Genomic DNA, 14,800 nt, shown 5'->3' with positions numbered 1-14,800 from the left:
TGCTTTTAAAATAATTTAAAACAAATTCATGAAATAATAAGAAGGATTTTATTACAACCCAATAAAATTTACTTTTGGTCGACTCATTGGCTGAATTAAACAAATTTTCTTTTGTTAACTATATTAATACTATTTTCTTTAAATTATTAGTTTAAATCGTTATCCGTAGTCTGATTCAATGCGGATACATCTTAGATTCGATCACATAATGATATTTTAAATATCCTTGAAAAAAAAAAGTTGGTATTTTTCAAGGTAAAGACGGAAATAGAAGTTGAAATCTTCCAGTGTCGAAAGTTGTAGAGACGATAAAACAACTTTTTGTTTTCCCGTTCTTTCGAAATAGTATAGGGTGCAGGCTTCACGGTTGGGAGTAGGATTACGAAATAGGACTCAGAATAAGATAAATATATTGTTTTAAAATATAATTTAAATGTATGTAAATAGTTACTATTTGTTCTTATTTTTAACATTGTCTTACTAACTAAAAATATAACCCTATAAATATAAACCATATTTGACCTGGGCAGAATAGCCTGAATGAAGTTTTTAGAGTAGTTAAATTATATGTTTTCATAGTGGTATTGAGGTAAGGTAAATTATAAATAATAATGTTAAGTATTTAAATTGTTTGTAGGATCATACATATAATAGAAACTTTTTGTAGTAGATTGTCCCTGAAGTTGGCCGAATTGGCCGAAACGTTGGACGTGTAAAAGAAATAAAAGTTTTGAGACTGTAATTGGATAGTGTTTTGAATTATTTATTAAAAATATAACCTTTCAAAATATTTTTTTGTATAATTTTCTTAAATAAATGTATTTCGTTTATTTGTAAACACATCATTAAGCTATTTTTATAACATATTAAATATTAAGTAAAGAATAAAAATAATTTGTATTTTTCATCAAGGTTATATGTTGAATAATTATACCGCTTCGACTCTCCTCATAACTTCCATTGATTTATATATTTGCGTTAGTTCTCTAAGTAAGCATAATTTAATTTTAATTATTTTTTATTCAACATAAATATCAATTGCATATTTCAATATTACTAGTATAATCCAAAAATGAGTTAACCTTAATCGAAAAAAAGTTTGGACTCTAATAATTCAGTTTAGTACTTAAAGTTTTAGTATTTTTAGGTGTATGCGTGCTTAATACAGCTGCTGAAGATAAATTCATATTTACTTAAGATATTTTCAATAATCTCTATGTTCTCTAGACAGAGATAAAAAGTAGAATCTCAAGAAGACTTATCTTCTTGAAATAATATTTAAGCGGACTATGTTCTTTGAAATGGTTGAGTTCATGTTCTGAGCCATTGTCAGATATTTTACGATAAAAGTTTCACCAATATAAGTCCTTTTTACAGTACTTAATCCATAAATATAAATATCTCAAAATTTCCTTCAGTTTTTTTAAATTTTTGATTTGGTTTTAAGTCGCTATACGGATTATTTTTCAGATTACCAACCTTTTTTTATCTAAAGGGATAGATTTTATAGTTCAATTCCCTGTTTAAAAAATGTAAAACTATTAATGTATGTAATCATCAAATTTAATGCATGATAGGGATATTGTATCATATTGGTCAAAAAATTTTCTTAGTTTGTATATTCTCCATCACTGAACACAATTTTTATTCACTTAAATTTCGAATCTGCGGTAGAATATTTTCAACTTATTCTTACTTCCTTTTGTATTTTAAAAACATATTTATCATGCATGAGTAAGCTATAACAGGAAAAGAAAAGTACTCGATTCTTTATATAGCAGATGATGTAAACAGAGAGATGCATATAAGGAGTTAACCGAAAAAATATGTACATGTTGTCCTTATATTAATGTTCAAAGATATTTTCGTATCATTAAATAGAGTCGGGGCACACCCTTACTCTGGAACGGTTGTCTTCCTGTTCTTTTTCGGTTGTTATTTTTTACTGAATAAAGATTGCATAATGTGAAGAAATTTCAGTAGTACATAGTTGACAGATGATTTTAGTTTTGATGTGGTTCTACTCCCTCCACCATGATATATTATACCACAGTTATAAATTATTTGTTTAATCTTTGAGGCTCCACTAAAGTTTCGAATTCCTCTCGTATTCAATCCTCACAATCCAAAGTCCTTCGTAAAATCCTCAATGCTCCTTACTTTGTCACAAATAAAATCATACATAAAGACCTTAATGTTCCGTATGTAACCGATCTAGCCCGAACCAGATATCACTCCTTCCATTATAAACTCCCTAACCACTCAAGCCCCCTAGTTTCTAACCTTGCATCCTGACAATCCTCCGAGGCGCCTGAAAAGAAGATGGCCACGACACCTGCTAATGTAAAACGTCACTAGAGTGCTGCCAATGGGTAGTTTCTCTACACGCCTGTAACACTCCAATTTAACCGAGATTATATTTACTAAATGTATTATAATGTTATATAATATATAACATAAATAAATAAAATATAAATAAATATTAAAAAAAAGAGTTTAATCTTTACATTGGCTTTTTTTGTCCATGTCTATTTTTCATAGTGGTAAATCATAAATCAATCGAACTATGGTTTTTTGGATCTTATACTACTTATAGTCTTTAAAAAGGGTCTCCAGATTCTTCATGAATCTTTTTCAAATCGGTTTATTTATTATGTTCCATTCATATTCTTAAATTCAGGAAGAATGATTTATGAATATTTTTTTTTTTTATGTAATTTATAATCTTAACACTTTCTTGAGACTGGTAATTTTTTAAAAAATAAATAATTTAATTTCTATCCATTTTAGTCTCAACACATTTTATTTTTATTTTAAGTCCGACGTTTCGGCCAATCCGGCCACCCTCAGAGACAATCTTAATACAATTTTGGAATTATATAATTTAAAAACTCTAACTCCATGCAGGCTATTCTGCCCAGGTCAAAACAGCAATTTCTAATTAGTCAATATTCACTTAAAACCAAAATCAAAATCATTTATCACAATAAAATTATATTATCATTTATAATATGACTAATTAGAAATTGCTGTTTTGACCTGGGCAGAATAGCCTGCATGGAGTTAGAGTTTTTAAATTATATAATTCCAAAATTGTATTAAGATTGTCTCTGAGGATGGCCGGATTGGCCGAAACGTCGGACTTATAAGAAAAATAAAATGTGTTGGGACTAAAATGGATAGAAATTAAATTATTTAATTAAAAATTTTTTTTTATTTAAAACGATAATTATAAATTAACCGTATGGAAAACATATTTCACGGTTTCTCATTATGCCTTCGTTGTGCATGATACGCACAATATCCGAGTATGAAATTTTCAGTATTCAAGGTTAAGATACGAGTATTTTCGAGTGGCTTGAGGAGGTTTACAAACGGTGGAAAATTTGCAACTCGAGTTAAAAATGATAAGACAGGAAGATCAGTGTGTTCAACCGAATGATTCATTTTACTGCCAGCTCCGAATCGTTATAATAAATCTTTTTTAAATATCTTTGATTATGGCACTTTTGTTGATTGCCTTCTTTAGATAGTGAATAATTAGATTTTTAATTACATTCCTTGTTCTTTAAATCGTTTTTTTTATGCTAATTTTAATCAAAAGTTGAATAATTACAGTTATAAGCACATTATTTGTAAAACTCTTTAGGCATTAGAAAATTCCATATTCACTGCTAAATATGTTTTTTACATGAATTGAGGATTTGGTCACGGGTTGAGGATATAATTTTCAACCTGCATAAAGGGTCACGGTTTTTTCTCATGTGCGTTGATTGGTTACTGCTGGTTTAGATTAGAGTATGAATTTATTTATTTGCTTTATTTAAATCGTTGCCGTTGAATTATTTAATTTAAGACTTTTTTTTATAATTTATTTTTAAATTATTACATACCGTCAATGTTCTATTCACCTAATGAATTCGTCAAATTCGGAAATTTATGATTTTTTTTTTTAATGGGTGTTATATAAAAAATGAGTTATTTATACTAATTAGTTTAACCAAGTGAAATACAAACATAAAGCTTCCTGGTTTATTTACAAAACATCGACGGTAAATAAAAATTTTAATAGATTTCTTTAAAACTATTTGAATATAATTAAAATTTTATGATTTAATTTATTTAAATGTAACCTTACGATTTCTATTTATCTTCAGATCATTGAGATTTAAATTTGTTTTTTAGATTAAAAAATTAATTTTTTAAATTTTATCCTATCACGTAAGTATCACAAAACGGCATGAGGACGTTGACTTTTTTCATCAAGGAGCGGTCCCACAAAATGAAAAACATGACCCCTGTAGATAACTAGGCTTCGCTGTGGATTGCCTTTTGAAAAAAATTTGTTTTCTTTCTATACAGTAAATCCCCCAGCGTGTAAAAGGGCCTATATCCTAATAATTAGAACGCTGGTTTCTTGTTCTGAAGGATACATATTCGAATCCTCGCTAGTACACTACATATTTTATTGACTGAAAATTCCTAGATACGTCTAACCCTTGAAATAAGAATTAACTATTTCTAAGCATAAATAATAAATCGGTTTACGAAGGTTGATTTCGCAGTACGGCTTTACAGTGGATGAGTTGAATTTATGTCTGTCATTCATCGTATGTTGTGAACATTGTATGGATTAACTGATTTAAGAGGGGTTAAAAGGCATTAACGATTTAGATAATTATTTATTACACTTAGAGAAGCTTTTCATAGGCTCTTAATCCTGCCAATGTCATAAATGATTGTACTACATTGTTAGCGGTTCCATTAGTTGAAGATTGAGTAAATATTTCGTATTCATCGTTACTATTTTGAATCCTTATCATTTTCTGAATGTTCATGACAGGAATTGCTCGCACAAGTACTAATTCTCAATTATCAGCATTTTCTACTTCACACTAATTATTTTTTTGTAACAACAAAGCAGTTCATTTTTTTATTTGTTTATATTTTAATTTAATTAAATTTGTATATCAGTTGGAAGGTTTTTTTGTATTCTTTAAATTTTCTTTATTATTTTTTTTTTTATATTCATTTCAGGTCCTCCGTTTTTTTATTTTGTATCACCCAAACCAGCGAAATATTTTTCTCTGGGGAAGAGGTAGGTTTCTTCATTCACGAAAAGCCCCTCGCCCGAACAGTATGTAAAACAGATATTTTGAAATTAAAAAAAAAATGAGGGAATACAACAAAAAAAAAAAAACAACGTAATTTATAGCTATATATAAAAATACATATAAATTTTTTTAATTAATATGGGTAATATAAAGGAATTTTAAAATCGTCGGTGTGACGTCAAAGTTGAGTATTAAACATTTCTGTGATCCTTGCAGTTAAAGAAATAAGAAGTTAGCATGCAATCTTTAATTTTGATATTAGTCAATTGATGGAGGCAGATTACTACAGGCACCTAAATCCTTTTAAACAATACAGTAAAGCATAAATGTAACTCTATATACATCCATTAATTATGTATTTGTAGTATAAATACACACTGTAAAATCAATAAAGGTTTTTTTTTTTAAGCTTTATGAATTTATTATTTATTTTATCAACACTGGAATGTTTAAGAGGTGGATATAACTTCAGAAGGGCCGTCCGTAGCTCAGTGGTTAAGCGCAGTCCTACCAATTGGAGATATATTGGTGATGCCGGTTCGAATCCGGCCTTGTACGTTGACTTTTTTTTTCATTGAGTGCCATTCCCAAAAATAAAAAAAAACTTGACCCCCAACCATGTTTAGGCAGTATAGGAGTCCTATGGGAATCATGACCTAAAAAAAAAAAAAAACATAAAAAGGTGCTCGAATTTAATAATTTGTTATCTGTTGCACTTTATTGAATATATTACACTTTCGGATACTATATGTTATCCAATTTAGCTTGTACTATCTAACGAAAGATGTATCTATGATAGATTTGTATCCACTTAGTTTTGCATTGCTAATTCAACTCGTTAACTGCTTAATCAATTCGATTGACATGTATTCCAATCGTATCGGTAATTAGTGTGTTAATTGTCCTTATTATTATTACTTTTTATTTTGTTTTCTACATCTGTTTCAAACTTCTATAATTACCATAGCTAGTGGGTGTGACAGTTGTAAGTCATGGGTATATATCTCTAAGCCTCTTCCCGAACTAGACCTTCCTGATAACCGTCACGAACTAGTCCTGACCATATCGTGACCAGTCAACCAAGAACGGAAAAACGCCAGTCCGTTATTTACAGAAACTATTTCTGGGGAGCATTGGTGTTGAACGGAATGTGAAATGATTTTGGAAGTTCTATGGGACCTAGGCAATAACGGGTTTCAATTTTGCTATGTTAAAAAAAAAAATGTAAAGTCACTCTTCCTTAAATCTATTTAAGATTTTGAAGCTTGCTCGATAGATTAATAATTTTAGTATCAATTTTAAATATAAATCTGATTGTTCCTGAGTTTAATGATGATAAATAAATTTGTAAAATAAAAATATGAATCCTCGCTTTTTTAAAAATTAAATATTAAAAATTAATTTGTTTTTATTTCTAAAAATACAACAAATAAATGTTATAGCTATAATTACATGAAAGATTTGTGAAGAAACTAATCATTGGTAACACCCCAATAACATTTCTACGTTAGGACTTGTGAACTACCTCCATTAGTAAAATTGATGAGTCTGCCAAGTATAGGTAGGGGGAATAAAAAATGACGGCTGTTTCAAAGCGATAAAAAAAAACTAATTTTTCATTCGGAGCTCTATATCTTAAAAAGTAGAAACAACACAAGAAAAGCTAAGAGAACGTCATTTAAAGAAGAGCAAATTTCATAAAATATGAGCCCTAATAGAGTTATTTACGTTAAATAGTTTTCAAGATATAGCTTTTTAAAAAGCAACATTTCAAAAAAATGTATGGGACACACTAAAAAAAATCAGTAGTTAGTGAACTAATTTTGTAAAAATCATATCTCAAAAACCATTTCACGTACAGATGTCTATTAGCACTCAAATTAAAGCTAGTTTAATGAGCTATAAAGTACTTTAAGAAGTTTGTCTTCGCAGGAGTAGTAGTTTTCATGATATTTGCTAAAATAAATCGATTTATAGTTGTTTGGATACATTTTCATTTGCCAAAATTATATTCATATGTGAATATCATAAAAACTACAACTCCTACGAAGATAAGTGTCATAAATTACTTTATAGTAAGTTAAATCTCATTTATTTCGAGTGTTGGCAGACATATGTGCGTCTTATGGATCTAGAGAAATATTTTTTCAAAAATCCAATATTTTATACGAACAACTACAAATTAACATTTTGTGAGTTTATTTTGTCAAATATCCTAAAAACTACAACTCCTACAAAGATAAACATAATTAACTATTTTGTAGTAAATTTAACTAACTTTAATTTGAGCGCTGGCAGACATCTGTACGTCCAATGGTTTCTGAAATAATGTTTTTCATAAATCAAATTTATTGTCCGAACAATTTATTTTATCATGAAAACTACTATTCCTACGAAGGTAAAGGTCAGAAACTGCTTTATAGTCCATTAAACTAGCTTTAATTTTAGTGCTAAAAGACATCAGTACGTCACATAGTTCCTGAGATATAGATTTCTCAAAATAAATGAACTAACTACTAATCTTTCGGTAGATTTTACTTTTTAAAAAGCTATATCTTCAGAACTATATTGGATGTAAATAGCTCTTTTAGGGCTAATACTTCAGAAAATTTATTTTTCTTTAAATAATGTTCTTTCAGATTTTCTAGTGTTGTTGGCAGTTTTTATGATATAGAGCTCCGAATGAAAAATAATTGTTTTTTAAGGTTCCCCGGCTCTTGTACTATAAGGAGCTTGAGAGATTTTACAAAGGTGCTCAGCATCGTAAATTGGCCTTATTGTAGTTATAAAAATCAGTCCTAGTCTTTTGTTTGGAAACATTGACCCTTTTTCTAGTGAGTGTTGTAACGGTCAGAATCGACATGCAGTTTCCTCTCTTTTCAGTCTTGTATGAGAATTATAAGTTAGTCGTTTGTCCAGATTAAGTCCAAGATAGACAGGAATAAGTGAAATATTAGTAAAAGCTACGGAAAGGAGTCCACAAGTTTAAGAAACATGGCTCAATTAAACAAAAAAAAAAACTTCTTAACGTTACGTAAATTAAAGAATTTAGTTGAATTTCAACAGTCGGTTTGGTGTGATATAAGATGAGGTTACCAAGGAGTTAGTCCTATGACCGCTACCTGAAATATTTTACAAACTTCAAATAACTATAGTATGTTGTTGTGAGATGTGCAATCTATATTATGGTACCGATTACTTAGAACTATGGAATTTGTTCAGGAACCCGATGAATAAACACCCGGCATACAAAATATATCCCTGCAAAGTTCCTAAATGTTGCATCCTACCGAAACAGTTATAGTTAATAAAAGATTGAAGAATTAAAATACTGCTTTGCATGATAACCTTAACTTAAAAATTTGAAATCGTGGTTTTGCAATAAACCACCTGTTTTGGTTGCCCACGGACTTTATAGAACTTCAGAGCAGCTATTAGAGCCCGCTGGACAACCGGAGTAGATAGTTAGCTATCATACCATTATATACTTTATTATTATAATCTTCTTTATTAAGTTACGGCAATCATCTAACGCAGTATTTAATTTTCTTCAATTCGTTATTAATATAACTGTTTCGGTAGGAAGCACCATTTGAGAGTTATAGAAGAAAAAAAACTTAATTTGTTTCTACATTAAGAGTAGTAGGGCCCCTATGCCTCAGTTAATTTAATTGTGATTTGAGAGATTTCATGGTCTCGTTTTGATAATAAAATCCTAAATATATATATACATATATATATATATATATTTTTTTTTTTTTTTAATACAGAGATACGAGGAACTTCGTCCATCCATGCTAGCGCAACCCAATATAACTTACATTTTTCAACTCGTATGGTCTCGCCTCGAGAGAAATTATCACACATGTCCTTTAGTAATGGGCAAGTGTCCAGATATGCCACTTTCATTCTTTGAGCTAGCATAGTTTGCTGAGTGGGCTCTCTAAGACGCAATCGTTCGAAACAAATTCGTGTCCTGTCCGAAACAGGCAACATCTTGTTTCCTTACTAGGTTCGGGGGCATGGGGTCATTCAAAACACTCAATTACATTTACTAATTACTTATTTTTTATCGGCATAGAACCATAATATTATCATATATTTTACTTGTTATTTTTCATTTTGTGTTAGTCGTCTGTAAATTATACTTTTAAGTAAGATTATGTTGTTATGTTTTGGTTTTTTTAATTATTGCACCCATTGGATTTAAAGTATAGTCGGACATATTTAGAAGTTGTTCTTTAAGCAGTGCATCGATCAGGTTTCTCAGCTTTGACCTCAGTGCAAGGTCACGCCTAAGTCAGGCACATCCAGCTAAGTCCTATTCCTATTATTTGAACATATATATATTATTTTGTATTGTTATTCTGAGTATCATATTTTTTTCAATTAACTGAGGAAATAGCATTTTAAACTTGAAATCCTAGTTCTAGTCAAATTCTAAATCTGTAAAAGCTCCTTATGGTCAAGTAATTTAATGAAAATCGAGGACTTGAGGTAATATTCCACTAATTTAGCCGTAATATATTTTAGTAAATTTGGTTTGTGATGAATAAATTAAATTTTAGGGATTATTTTCTTGTTTCTTGGACTTGAAAGTGTAAATTCCCTTAAATTATATTAGTGATGAAAGTAGGGATGGGGAGTATCCAATTATTAATTAGATTCCCGATTAACTTTCAATGAATTAGATATCTATATTACAAAATCTCTATAATGTGAATACTATTATAATTAATATTATATATTATTAAGAACCGACCTTATACGAGTTTTATGTATTTATATTTTTTAATAAATTTCCTCTAAAACTAAATCTACTTTTATTTATTTTATAAGAAAATATCAATTTATGTATTGAATTCGGTTTATACATTGGTCTTTATTGTATTCCGATATATATATCAAAATGTCAATGTGTTTAAACTTAATTATTACATCGATATTACTTATTGCCCTTATTGTCCGAGTCTGAGGTTTATTATTATCGATTAAAAAATATTATAAAGATTATTTAAAAAAAACAAAAAAAAACAAAAAAAAAACAACTAAATCCTGTAATATGAGTAGATCTATTTTTTTTTACATCCTTAAATATTAAATTATACTTATACAATTTATTCAAATTCTTGAGACTGCTATTTATCTATTAAATAAATCAAATGTTATCCTTATTAAGTCTCAACATTCTTTATTAAATCAATAGTCCAACGTTTCGGCCAATTCGGCCATCCTCAAGGACAATTTAAACATTTAACAACTTATTATGTATTCATTTGTAACAATTGTTGCATTACATACTATACATTACATAATAAGCTGTTAAATGTTTAGATTGTCTTTGAGGATGGCCGAATTGGCCGAAACGTTGGACTATTGATATACTAAAGAATGTTGAGACTTAAGTATGTAAATAGTATTCACATTACAGAGATTTTATCTCTAGTTATTGAAACTGACCAGAAATCTAATTAATCATTGGATCCTCCCCTATAATTATGATATAATTGACACTTTTAAGTCCAAGATACAAGAAAATTATCTCAAAAATTCAATGTATTCATCTTAAGCCAAATTTACTAAAATATATTACGACTAAAATAAAATTATGAATAAAAAAATTAGTGATGTAGAAATTAAATATAAAATTATCTATTTATCAAGATTACAAACTGTTTTTACTATTTTTAAATTAATATTTAATTCAAAATTATTTGTGTGTCAATGAGGGAACAATAAAGAAATGCTTTTGATTAAAGTTCCAGCGCCAGGTCTTTTGAACAAAAAATTGTATTAAATATTAAATTATAAATAACAAGGAAATTTTTAATGGTATTTTTACAAATTAATAATAATTTATGAATTTTATAAAAAATGCTATGTCATAAGCGAAACAGGACTGATTTTGTCAGAAAATAAATTTTACAGTTTTGACAAACACTGCCCAGAGTATATAGAGAATATTATAGACACAGGCAATTCAATTTAAGATAAATTTTAAAATAAACACAAAATGGTCGAAACGTTACTAAAATATTGTTTTCGAAACAAAAAAAAAAGTAGTCTCTAGAAAACATTCTTTAATAATAACTATGGAAGCAATATATTTTTATATTTTTTAATCTAATTTCAATAATTTTGTAAATAATTTAGAAATCAAATAAAATAAACAACCAATTTAAAATTGTTTATAATATATTTTCGACTACAGTCCTTGGGTGAATTGGACGTCACATTAAATAAAAACATTCCAAACATTTTCTAATGTTCTATAGTGGAGTACTACTATAATTATAGAGTTTTTATTAGAAGTAAATTTATCTACTTTTAGAAAGTTTTTATTTAAAAATTATAGGATAATCTCAAATAGACAAGTTGAATGTTTATTGAAAATTTTTATCTGCTACTTAAAAGAGGAAAAATGAAATATTAAAATCAACTGATTAAGTTTAGCTTTATAATTTTAATTATCAACTAAACTTAACTTTCCTTTTATAAAAATTTATTTCATTAATATATTTTCTCTTTCGTCACAAGTGTTTTCATTTTCATCCTTATTTATACATATACACAAATATCGAGCCTATTGATACTGAACTTTCGACTTATATTTATGATTATTTTTCGTATTACAAGAGAATTGTTTATTTATTATTAAACAGTGTGGATAAGATGTGCGATAAGAATAAATTTATTTCTTGCTGATCCTTATCAAAAGGCTTCGTTAGTTTTAGTTAATACATAAGTATTAATTTATTTTATTCCAACGATAATAAAATAAGTAGATAGTCTTTGTTTAATTGAAGTTGTATTTAAGGATTTTTGATAATTAGTTCGGCACCGAAATATATATGAAATCATTTGGGCACGAAATTAAATCAATATGGTTCCCGGTTTTTCAATTAACTATTTAAATTAATTCTAAACCGTTTAAATTAAATAATTTTTTTTTTATGAATAGGTTTCTTATGCTTGACAAGTTAGATGTTCGAAACTTTTTTAAAAATTTCTATCCAATTTTTAGAAAAGTTTATTATATGCGATTATAGTATAGTTATAAATAATAATTAATTATTTTAGTATGCTTTTACATCCATCGTTAGTTACGCTTATAACTGATTAATTTTAACATAGTTAGCTGTGTCATACCTTATCTATGACTTATCAACTTTAATTAAAGTGTTGAGTATCCTAAAACTCTAACTTAACTTTTAACGTACAACACTTTTGTATTAAACGGAATTAGAAATGTTAAATATTATTCGGGAACATTTTTTTTTTTTTTTTTTTTTTTTTTTTAACTCAGCCTAATTACTTTCCTTGAATAACACTTACTAGGTTACCCAGTTCAAAAATACTCATTGAAGATCTATTCTTTTGTTCCTAGGATATACCTTTCATAAACCAATCGGGATTATGAAGTGTTTGTGTTGAGATAAATGTAGCAGTGCTGTCCGGAGTGCCATCCGGGTCTTCTATTCTATTCTCTACGATGATGTCTGTGAAATTCGAATTCGATGATAGAGGTGTCGCTATAATCGTGTTTCAGTCGTACAAGTTCTACCGCTCGTCGTACAACAAGTCTAGGAAGGCTTACATCTGGAACTGCATCAACAGGCGGTGTAAGGCGAAAATTTACGTTACAAAAGACACTTACTTAGTCGTAAAAGAAGTCAGCTCCCATAATCATCGGGAACCTTCGCTTATCCAGGTATTGTAGTCCGGTTTTAGGTAGGTTTTCGTAAAAAAAATTGCTAAAATAATTTTTATGTTGTTTTCTTCTTAATAGACTTTTCTAATTTTGTTTATTCTGTGGCTAAATTTCACAATAAAAATAATTTCTATCTTAATTAATGTCAATTATATGTAATTAAATAGTCCTACTCTTACTTTATGGCTTCTACCAAATATTATTATTCGTATCTACTAACAATAATATAATTTTTATAAACTAATAAATCTAGTAATAATATAACAATATCAATTTTATTTCTTTTTTAATATAATTTTGATAATCAATACATACATTAATAAATTTATACCCGAATTGTAAAATATTTCTTTGTTAATAATTTTCCTTAGGAGACGATTTTAAATTTACGAAATTTGCAGATTATTTAAAAATGTTATTAACTAATCATTAAAATGGAAATAGCCCCCAATAAAGGTCAGATGAGATTTTTTAAGTGTTTTTAATGATCTCACTTTCAAGTTTTTAACTTTCTTGCGTCACCGCACGTGTGCCAAACCAGATGTATGAAATTCTTTTCGTTTATTTATTCTTTTTTTTAATCATATATAATATAGCATCCCACATTCTATTTTATTGTTTTTTAGAGTAAAAAATATGATATAAGATATCCCTATAATATACAACTGTGTTACACAGAATAATTGCCAAAGAACTTTTTCAGTGCTTGTTTGATTCGCCGTAAAATAAATAAAAAATAAAATTTTTGATCTTCAGCGCACTATTTATCAGCTCTTAAAAATAATTGCAGTGAAATTTCATCTAGAAATACGAAAATATTTTTTTTTTTTTATGAAATCAAGTGATAAAATATATTTGAGTGAAAAATGAAAACAAAATTAAGCAAAATCACTTAAAACCAAAGTCATGTGGTCATAAACGTGATCAGTTCTAAAAAAATATTTTTTATTAGTCTTAACACTTGGTAATTTTAAAATAAATGCTATATGATCCTTTGCAAGCAGATATTCATATTTGTCAAATGGAGTAGAGTATAGATGGAGCTTTTATTTTATATATATATTTTTTCAACTAAAAGCTAAACATTATACGGAAGTGTAAACAAAAAATACAAATTCAGAGGATATTATTAACTATAAAAATATAGCAGAAATTACAATGTTAAAATTTTTTTGTGGACTAGCAATAAACATGAGTCATTTCCATTCATAAAAGTAAACAGTTGAATTGTATCAGTTTACATCCAAAAGATCTTGTAATGTCTTAGTAGAGATGTACTGTTTTATTTTATTTCTAATTATTAAAATAATTATAGTTGGTTTAAATGTAATTAAAAATTTATATTCAGGAGAGTTTTCACTCTGCGTGCATCACATAACTTTTACTTATATCCTATTTTGAGTTGAAATTAATTTTTGTTAGTTTCAGAAAAGATATTTCCGTATTATTTCCCATAAAAATATTTTTCGGTACTAATTTTTCAAATGAGCCTTTCAGTTGACTGATTAACTTTTCAGAAATGTTCTTGCAAAATTTGAATATTTTTCTTCTGCAAAAGTATTTTTAAAAAACAGTTTATAGAAATTTACATTTAGTTCTTAACAATTTATTCAATGCTGTTTTAATAAATTATTGTAAATACTAAGAATAATTTTATGGATTTGGTTAGCAACTGTAAGGATCATACATTGGTTAATATAGATAAAAAATTAACTATTTAATAAATATGGTAATATGAAAACATATCAAGTTGAGGAAACAGAATAAGGTACTACAAGTTTAACAAACTAGTTTTAGTACAGATCTTTTATTTATGCTTCAGATTTTTTTTTTTTAATTTTTGGCATTCCAACGGTATATATTACGTCTACAATACTACTCCTATTTGCGGAAATGTGTAAATCTGGAAAAAGTCTTGAAAAACGTGTTTCTGTCGAAAACTCGAATTGAAATTTTTCACGATCTCAATACTTAT

The 14,800-nt window shown here is 27.8% G+C and overlaps 1 protein-coding gene across 2 annotated transcripts in view; it reads left to right on the top strand.

Moving 5' to 3' along the window:
- Rab32 (RAS oncogene family member Rab32) overlaps positions 1–14,800 on the top strand; it is a 43,674-nt gene that overhangs the window by 8,437 nt on the left and 20,437 nt on the right. Inside the window, exon 1 of one of the 2 annotated variants that reach the window (XM_014423876.3) lies at positions 12,591–12,825. The exons of the other annotated variant lie outside the window; for it this stretch is intronic. Within the exon in view, the coding sequence (XP_014279362.1) occupies positions 12,607–12,825 (219 nt within the window). The 5' untranslated portion in view covers positions 12,591–12,606. Of the gene's footprint in view, positions 1–12,590; positions 12,826–14,800 lie in introns of those variants that run through there. 2 annotated transcript variants of the gene reach the window in all.

Source organism: Halyomorpha halys, unplaced genomic scaffold (genome assembly GCF_000696795.3).
Source record: "Halyomorpha halys isolate HHAL.00 unplaced genomic scaffold, Hhal_1.1 Scaffold442.1, whole genome shotgun sequence".
NCBI lineage: Eukaryota > Metazoa > Arthropoda > Insecta > Hemiptera > Pentatomidae > Halyomorpha > Halyomorpha halys.
Note: the sequence above shows the minus strand (reverse complement) of the source record. Positions and strands in the feature narration are given on the sequence as shown.